Genomic DNA, 9525 nt, shown 5'->3' on the forward strand with positions numbered 1-9525 from the left:
AGGTCGGAGAGCGTGGCGTCGGACTCGTCGCGATCCTGACCAGCGGGGACGCGAGAGCGGTCCGGCTTCGGCGCTGCGGTCTTTTATTTTTTATAAGGGCGCCGCAGTCCAGGCGACCACGACCAGCACCCCTGGAACACCACCTACCACTTGTTACTTGTGCCGCGCGCAGGTCTCGCAGCGGGAACTCCGTGCGAGCCACAGTACTTATGGAGGATGAGGCAGTGTGATCTTATGGATCAACTCGAGCTTGAAGAGTCGCTCATCCAAGCGCCCATTAATTTTTTGAGAACAAAGAGAAGGGGGGGGGGAGAGGAAAAAGGGCTTCTGCCGATGCAGGTGGAGCCACGGCGGCGGCCGAGATCCGACAAATTGCAGACCATCCTCGTCGACTGGCTCGTCGAGGTGGCCGAGGAGTACAAGCTCGTGGCCAACACGCTCTACCTCGCCATCTGCCGCGTCGACCGCTTCCTCTCCGCCAATGCGCTCAGCCGCGACAGGCTGCAGCTCCTTGCGTCGCTGCCATGCTCATCGCCGCGTAAGGGCACCACCGCCCCCACATTGCGTCTTTTGCTGCTCTGCTGTCTGGAGATTGGGGATTTGGGGATTGAGTCCCGTTGGATGCTTGTGCTTGTAGAAAGTACGAAGAGATCAGTCCGCCTCATGCGGAGGACTTCTGCTACATCACAGACAACACCTACACCAAGCAGGAGCTCGTCAAGATGTAGAGCGGCATACTCAAGCTGCTCCAGTTCGAGTTGTACACTGACTGAATTGGAAGTTCATATTTCTGCTATTGCTCGCTTTCCATCTGAACATATCAGCTAATGGAATATCTGACACTCGGTCTCTCCTTTGTTTCGCTGATTCCAGGCAGTTCGCAAGATCTGCCCAGCTGATGTGTATTTGAAGCAATCCCTGTCAGTTATGCTTGTTAACTCCATCGCTGAAGTACATAGAAGTGTGGGAAAATCTTTTGAGTATTATTCATTTTGAGAGGTTCCAAATTAATGAGCAAAACTACGATATCAGCTACTGCAGTGGTGATTTTGATATGTGGTAGTGCTGAATTACAACATGTGCGAAGTCCAAGAAAAATAGCATCCAACGTATGTAAGGATTTTTTATGAGGCCACTGATGGAGAACAATTTTTGCTGTGTGCTTGGAGTGTTCTTAAATCTGGGAGGATCCAAGTCAAAGGTTTCTCTTCAAATTACATCGGGCTTAGTTCAGTTACTGATTGGTTGAATAGTGATATTGGAACCAGTTGCTGTGCTTATAAAAACAGATGCATTGCATATTCTTGCCAAACAATTAGAAGCTACACATATTGCAATTAGTAATGTTCTGGAAGGCAACTTGACATTAGGGAGTGCTCTAGCCAAGCATTTGGTGAGTTTTTGTTTACTTGGTCCATCACTTCTTGGTTGCAATATTTACTTTGCAGAGCTTGTCTGTTCTGTCGTGCTATTTCCTGGAGCCGCAGCAATAGTGCTTGAGAAACATCAGTGCAATGTTTCTATTTTGCTCTCATGTCAGGATGTGTTAGTTTCATGGATGGATTTTGAGTTAACCTGAGATCTAAAACAGAAGAAGTGTGACCGTGATATGGACGATTACTTCATGTTGTTAATGTCAATAGAATTTGTTCAGGTGAGAATTGGTTCAGTGAATTGCACTTGACATCATCAGTACTGCAGGCGTGGCTGCTGGTACAAATCTCAACCAGAAATGTGTTGTTGATAACTGTATGAAGAACACGTTCTCTCCAGGACATGTCATTTGTCATGGGAATCAAGTGGTTCAGAGCTTATTGTGATCATTATTTAGTGGCAGAGTGCTGTTCAGAAAATAATTAATCTCACTGACATTGATCAAGCCAAGGGACAACTGAAGCATCTATGAATGTTGCAAGCCTGCCTACAAAAACCGAGGGATCCCGGTGGTTTCAATACAGCCGCTCTTAAAGGATGGAGGAGTGCAACTGATACCTGTTTTCGTTATGATGTTTTTGAGATTAATGTCTCATGTCCACATGGCATGCTAGAGGAAGTTTGTGGTTGGATAAATTAGAAGGCCGTTGTGCCTGTTTGGGCAACGGTGACTCCTAACATTAGAGATAATACAGGTTAGCTTAATATATGCCAATATGCATTTATGATGTACTTAATAGTCGCACATTATCCTCTGTTAAGCTGTGTCAGAACAAATGAATTTCTAAGTTATTATTTCCTCCCTAACTTGTTTTCACGCCCTTGGCTTGTTTTCCATTATTTAAGTAGTTTGATTCTCTATTTTAACTTTTGCTAATCCTTCAAACGAAAAGACTAAATCTGATTAGAAAATAAGTAATGTGCTTTATCTGTACTGCCTTTTCCATTATACATTTTATATTTTTTTGGATGTTGCCAAGTTGTGAGTTTTCTGGCAATTTTATCTGTAAATGAAACCAGATATGTAGCAGTTAACTTATCTCCATAGGAATAGTCTTATCGTCCTTTCGGACATCACACAAAGGCCTTAATTGTTGAATACAAATGTCACATCATTACATCAATAGGTTTTACCGATTTCCCAATTGTATTGTAGTACTGTTATTTTGTACATTAGATTGCTGGGTAAGATTTTTTTTCTTTATTTTTCTTGGTATTAGAATTATTTTTCCCCACGTATTTACTTAACATCTTGCAGCCTGCAAGAATAGCTACTAATCCTGGATGTGAAGGAGTTTCTGCCATTAACACAATCATGAGTGTTATGGGGATTATTTTGTGGATACCAACCCGCAGTCCAGGGGAGCCTTTAAGGTACAGTAAACCCACTTATTTTTCTTCTTACTTTTGTTCCCTAATCTCCAAATTATTATTGTTGTTAGTTATTAATTTGCACGTGATTAAAATATATGACTACAATATGTTTTATTGGCAAGGTGCAGGTTTTCCCCACAGAAACTATTCCCACCCTTTGCAGCAATTTAGGTTTGACTCCAAGCTTTTGTATGTAGAGTCAGGAGGTGCAGTGGATCAGGAAGTGCATCTAAGGTAATAACATAGCTTCATCCAATCATGGGTCGTGCATAAGTGATAGTACTGGTCTAGATATCTCAACATGCCAGTACCTGGTTTAGATTCTCAATATGTCATGCTTTCCCTGTACAATATGCAAGCTAGTAAGGTTGATGTTACCTAGCACTGAGATTAGTTAATTGTGCTTGAAAGAGTGCAAATACAAATTTGTAGATTGCAGCTACGAAGTGAGCAGGAGTGGCGTCCAAGGCGGCGCATATTCTACCGTTATATGTTGATGCTTTGATCACATATTTATTGAAAATTTTGTGACGCTTCATTGGGTATAATCTAGCTTCTCGCTTCTGATTTGTTGCTCTGAACTTAGGCGTGCCGGAGAAATTATAACAGATAATCAAAATTTTCAGACTTTCATAGTTAACAAAAGCTGTATGTTCTCATGACAACTCTTGCATTGCTCCTGTCAAACAAGTTGTGATTCTTCAAGCAGATTCCGAAAAGCCTTGGAAGGTACAGATGTTGTCCAAGAAGATACTTCGGTTCAAAGCTCGCATCTGAAAGACACTACAGGTATGCCATGAACTCTAACTTCCGTACAAATGTCTTCTGGTTATAAATAGGAATTTGGCATATTTTATTTGCACGGATCTCAACATAATTTTGACATAAGAGTATGTGGGTTTTGAAAAGGAAAAGAGTAGTCCATATGTTTTCTGATTTGAAGCCTCTGAAACAGTCAGCGGTTTTTCCGGCAGCATCACTGAAAGTGAAGAATAGGGAAGCTGCTTATTGAGATGCTCGTGAGCAAATCTTCTCTAGGGATGATGCCTAGGGAAATGATAGATCATCTGTGAAATGTAGACAGGTTCCTATTGTTGCTCATCAGATAATAGCACATGCACTTGGTCAAAAAGTTCAAAATCAATAGAGACAGGTGCCTTGATAGAAGGTAGAGGAAAACAACTGCTGAACGGGCCAAATATTTCGACACAGTAGGAACAACTTCTACCCAGTTGGAGCAGATAATAGAGAAGAGAGTGATGTTGGAAAGGTAAGCCAAACTGCATCAAGCCAAAGGTGTCGCATCGCTAACAGTAGAGCTGCTGCTACTGAGAGCTCGAAGAAAGAGCAAACTGGAGCAGCTAGGAGAATGTTTGCACATGCACTGGGGTTATTGTCTGCAGTTTAAGGAAGTTATGGTGCACTGCCTAAACTGAAGTAAAGATATGAGATGAGATGCCATGAATTGGAGAAGCTTGCCAATGTGTGCTATGACTGCGCTCTTTTATCCTGTCATGCATATGGCGTACGATGCACCTGTGATGTTTGGTGCTCTTTTGTGTTCATCTGCTTCTGCGAGATGGCTTTTGTGATGTTGGTAGCAGATGGAAGGTCTTCTTGGTTGGATGTTAACTATTGGAGTGACACAGGTGATCTGGGGCCTTGGTAGGAAGAAGAGTGTCTGCCACATTCTTGATCGAAGAGCCTGAAGGCCTAAGCTCAGTTGGGGAAAGAGCTTCATAGATGCACAGGGCATGCCAAGCTGAGCCGTGGCCGTGGCCGTGCAAGTGTTTCACAGGAGTGGAAGAAACTATGCCGTCCTCGCCACTGATACCCTTTTTTTCCCACCAGGCTGTTGCAAATAAGTAGTACTTTTTTGTTTAATTTGCAATTTTGACTCTTGATGTTATTGGGAAACATTGATCAGTTATCAATTATGTCATTAATAGCCTGAATTCCTAATGAACACGAAAAACGGCGCGCCTCAGACTCTAGTCTTCAGAAAATAGAGCGTGTTCGGCACACAACCCAAGAAGTGTGTGCTTGTTCGTTGGCACCACAACGTCATGTGCTTTGTCGTCTTGGAATTTGCAGAAATATAGACAAGAACGTACGGTTCTTGTTTTTCTTAATGTACAAATCAGGTATAAGATGACCTTGGGTGTCTTTCGTCAAAACAAAGCAAGTGGTTTTGTTAGGGGCTGTTTGGGAGAGGGATGCTAAACACCCTCACTTTAGTCTATTTTAGTTACTTGTGCTCCCAAACAAGGGAGCTAAAACTGGTGGACTAAATTTTAGCCTCCCATTAATCCCTTAGACCCTATTTGGAAACACAGACTAAAGTTTAGTTCATGTTACATTGAATGTTTAGATACTAATTAGGAGTATTAAATAAAAGTTATTACAAAACTAATTGCATAATGAAGGTTAATTCGCGAGACGAATCTATTCAGCCTAATTAGTCCATGATTTGATCATATGATGCTACAGTAAATACGTGCTAATCATGAATTAATTAGGCTTAATAGATTTGTCTCGCGAATTAGTCACGCTTATGCAATTAGTTTTATAATTAGTTTAATTGGTATCATACATTCGATGTGACCCGAACTAAAAATTAGTTCACGAAAATTAGTCCATGGATCCTGGGTGTTTCATGACCTTTTCGCCTTGGCGTGTTTCATGACCTTTTCGCCTTTCAGTTGATCCATCCTGCCTAAAGAAAAACACTTTCAGTTGATCCTCGCGCGAGGGGACCCGTTGAAATTTTCAGTGCATTTCGAGCTGCCTCCTTGACGATTAGGAGCGCGAGCTCTCGGTAGCCTATCAGTGTTCGGTGCTCACTTGAATTTTCGGTGCGCTTACGGATTTGTCTAGCTGACTTACCTAGTTCTCGAATTCGCGTCGGTTTCACGGTGACGGACGAAAATTTGATGCTGATCGGTGGCCCTAGCAACCACACGTCCACACCGATACCGACGGCCATACAACGGCACACGACTAGGCAGTTCTACCTGCCGTATTGTTCGTGTCCAATCAGACGTTGCTGTCGTAAGGTCTAAGCACACAGCGCATTAATCGACTTATGATAGCCTTGTGTTTCAGTTTCACTGTGATGTTCAAATACAAAAAAGGGGTCTTGTTGCTTTCTTCATTAAAAACAGTAAATTTGTAATTCTTACACGAGCGATTAATACGTAGCATGTTTCGGAAAAAAAACCCAGATCAATACTAGTACGAAAATTATGTTTTTTTATAAAAGAAGAAAAACTAAATATCGTAATCTAAAGTCCATGCGAAATGGGCGCCTCAACCAACTTTTATCTGCTACTCCAAAGCCTAGCTGAAAGTTCGGTAGCAGCCGAGACAGACACACTGACGATGGTATAGCTCTGAAACAAACGGCAACAGCTTTGCGTTTGGTGCAGCGGTGACGCCGCCGTGACGTCAAGGCCTGGTGGGCCCCGCTCACCTACCACACGGGCCACGGCCACCAACCCCCACGTCCCTTTCGCGGCTAATCCTCATCCACTGCCTCGCGCCACGTCACTTCCCTCCGACCACACTTCTTCTTCGTCCAGCCAGGAGCGTGCTCCGGCAGCCTCTCCTAACCCAAACTCCATTTGCCCCCCATGCAGCAGGATCTTCTACCAAATCAGGTACTTGTTCGCTTCAGCTTATAAGCCGGCTGAAAAGCTGAAACGGTTGATTTGTTGTGAGAGAAAAATACTGTTTGGTAACTGATAAACCGACTGAATAAGCTGAAGCGAACAGACCTCAAACTACCCGCTAGAGTGTGTGATGGCTTTTTTTTTTTTTTACGATCGGTGAAGAAGAAATGCCACCTGCTCCTCCCCCGACCCCCTCCCCTTGCACGGAATGCTCAAGCCTGTTGGTCTTGGTCACTAGACGACCTTTGGACTGAGGCAGAGTTGCTGGTCTGTACATGGATGACAATTTGTGCCATCTCACCACTAGCGGAAATGTTCAGGTCAAAACAAAACGGGGATTGGCCTTGTGCTCCATCAAGTGCAGACTTGATCATACATCGAAGCAAGACATTGCATTGGCCTCGTTTCTCCAAGTACAGCCCTTTAGGCCTACTAAAACAAGCTTATTATATGCACATGTACTGGCCTTGCTCTACCTACCAGATGTACAGTACAGTTCTAACTCTATTGAAAAAAAAAACTTGCACGTGCCCAGCCTGCCCTTGCTCTACCTACCAGCTGTACAGTACAGTTCTAAGTCTATTGGGAAAAAAAAAACTTGCATGTGCCCAGCTTGCTCCCTCTATATAGCGCACGCACTACTTGTGCTCTCCCAAGGCCAAAACCACCCGCTCCCCACCACATCTTCTCCGTCGCCGTCGCGCACCCCCACCTCCTGCGCCGCCGTCTCCGATTCGACATCCTCCGGCCGGCGCCCGGCGTCACGGGAGCGAGAGAGCGAAGAATGGGCAGCCTGGCGTCGGAGAGGACGGTGGTGGGGTGGGCCGCCCGGGACGCCACCGGCCACCTCTCCCCGTACACCTACACCGTCAGGTACGCGCTTCCGCCGCCCTCCGCCGGCCATGGCCGTCTCCATCGCTCCGGTCTTCGTCTCTCCCTTCCTGCTCGATCTCCGTTCTTTGAAACGTGCACGCGAAGGAGAATTCAGGAAGACGAACAGATTCTGCTGCGTCTTTAGTAGTTCTCGTGCGGTCAGTTTGTTTTACACTTTTACTCCTCCGCGATCAGGAACACAAATCTGATGGATGGTTTCGCAAAAAAGAGAAAACAAGGAATCCGATCGATGAATGGTTGTGAAGGAAAAATACCATCGAATTTTTTTTCTTCTATCCAGTAACTGCAGGTGCAACTTCAATCCACCTGATTCCTCCGACCAGGCTGAAAAACAGAACGTAAAGCCATAACCTTCGCTTTCAGTCAGTACGTAGGTTTCTGTGGTGCAATTCGATCGGCAGACAGGCAGCACCTATCGATTGCATAAATGCATAGTCATATTCCTTTTACAGAGTTTCCGTATTCATATTCCTTTTACTAGAGCTCTCTGAAGGAAAGTGATGAAATATTATCTAATTGTCTCAAAACTTGCATATGCTCGTCTTCCTGCAAGAATCCACTAACACTTGTCCCTCTTTTTCCATGGGTTTGTTGTGGCGACAACGTAAAACAGGAAGACAGGCCCTGAGGATGTGGTGGTGAAGGTGCTGTACTGTGGGATCTGCCATACTGACATCCACCAGGCCAAGAACCAGCTCGGTGCTTCGAAGTACCCCATGGTCCCTGGGTAAGCACAAAGCACATCCATAGCTTTTTCTTTCGTCTTCTAGCGTTTCAGCAGTACTAGGGATCGAGAATGATCAACAATAAACCGAAAATTCAAGTGTTCTATTCAACTTCCATGAAGTTTTCTGAAAAGTGTGAAAGGATAGACAGTAGTAACAGCTACTTTTTGGAGCAATTTGATGAGAAATTACATGTATAATCAAACTTAGGTATGTATGATGTATCGGATTTGACCCGCAAAGATTAGTAGATATGAGTGCACATTTGGTAACTGGAAATGACCATATCATTTCAGAACTGTTGTCAGGTTTACATGTTGTCACAATCACTCTTTGGTGGGTTAGTTGTGAATAACTGTCAATCACCGCATTATTTGAAACGCAAAGATAAAACACCGCTTTAGTAGATTGCTTACTTTCGGAAACCGCATTCCTATCCTTTTTCGTTATAGCTAAAGAGCTACACCATCATTTTGACAGCCATGAGTAAAGCCAACCTCACCAAACTTTTTCCAACAGCACAACAGCTCCACACCTGTGAACCGATAGTGTTGTGAAATGCACACTTGTAATCATGGGCTGCCTTGCTGATGACTGAAACTTTTCAGGCATGAGGTGGTCGGTGAGGTAGTGGAGGTTGGGCCCGAGGTGAGCAGGCACCGCGTCGGCGATATCGTCGGCGTCGGGGTGATCGTCGGGTGCTGCCGCGAGTGCCGCCCCTGCAAGGCCAACGTCGAGCAGTACTGCAACAAGAGGATCTGGTCCTATAACGATGTCTACACCGACGGCCGGCCCACGCAGGGAGGGTTCGCCTCCACCATGATCGTCGACCAGAAGTGAGTTCCTCTAAACACCAGTCGATCACCACTGCACTTACAATTCAGCACTATCTGGTCAGTGTTCTAGAGAGATTTATTTATTTATAACATAAAAAATATTGTTCTGGACAAAGCAAGCAAGAACTTTAACTTGGATTATGTGAAGTGGATGAGGTCAAATCCTTCTAGAAAAGGTGGAGGAAAGTATGGGTACAGTGAAGAAATGTTATCATTGAGAAAGTTCATCATCTAGATGCAACTCCAAGTATGGGTATGGATGTTGTGACCAGGCAACAGTGCGATGTCAAAAAGTAAGACTAGTGTGCTAGCTCAACTTTGTGAAGTTGAACCATCACCACAGAAGCCGAATTCTCACCTACTCGTCTGAAGAATGGCCACCTAAACACTGGTGGTTGGGATGAGGATACCTTTCCTCCATCCTTTGATCCACAAGTTCTCTACAACAACTGCCTTCTTTTTCAGGCAGTGGACAAATCGCACTACCTATCCCTCCACGGAACATATTTAGTGCAAACTATCTACCCCGTGCAATTTTGAAAACTATGAATCAAGGCCACAAGATGTTAATCTAATGGATAGGGTTAGTGG

The 9525-nt window shown here is 44.3% G+C and overlaps 1 protein-coding gene and 1 pseudogene across 1 annotated transcript in view; both read left to right on the top strand.

The window, feature by feature from the left end:
• The window catches only part of LOC101777624, a 5508-nt pseudogene extending 745 nt beyond the window's left edge, over nt 1-4763 (top strand).
• Nucleotides 4764-7117: 2354 nt separating this feature from the next.
• LOC101769241 (probable cinnamyl alcohol dehydrogenase) overlaps nt 7118-9525 on the top strand; it is a 3839-nt gene continuing 1431 nt past the window's right edge. The window contains exons 1-3 of the mRNA XM_004951572.3: nt 7118-7352; nt 7987-8100; nt 8707-8934. Of these exons, the coding sequence (XP_004951629.1) occupies nt 7264-7352; nt 7987-8100; nt 8707-8934 (431 nt within the window). The 5' untranslated portion in view covers nt 7118-7263. The remainder of the gene's footprint in view (nt 7353-7986; nt 8101-8706; nt 8935-9525) is intronic.

The sequence above is a fragment of the Setaria italica genome, chromosome I, assembly GCF_000263155.2.
Source record: "Setaria italica strain Yugu1 chromosome I, Setaria_italica_v2.0, whole genome shotgun sequence".
NCBI lineage: Eukaryota > Viridiplantae > Streptophyta > Magnoliopsida > Poales > Poaceae > Setaria > Setaria italica.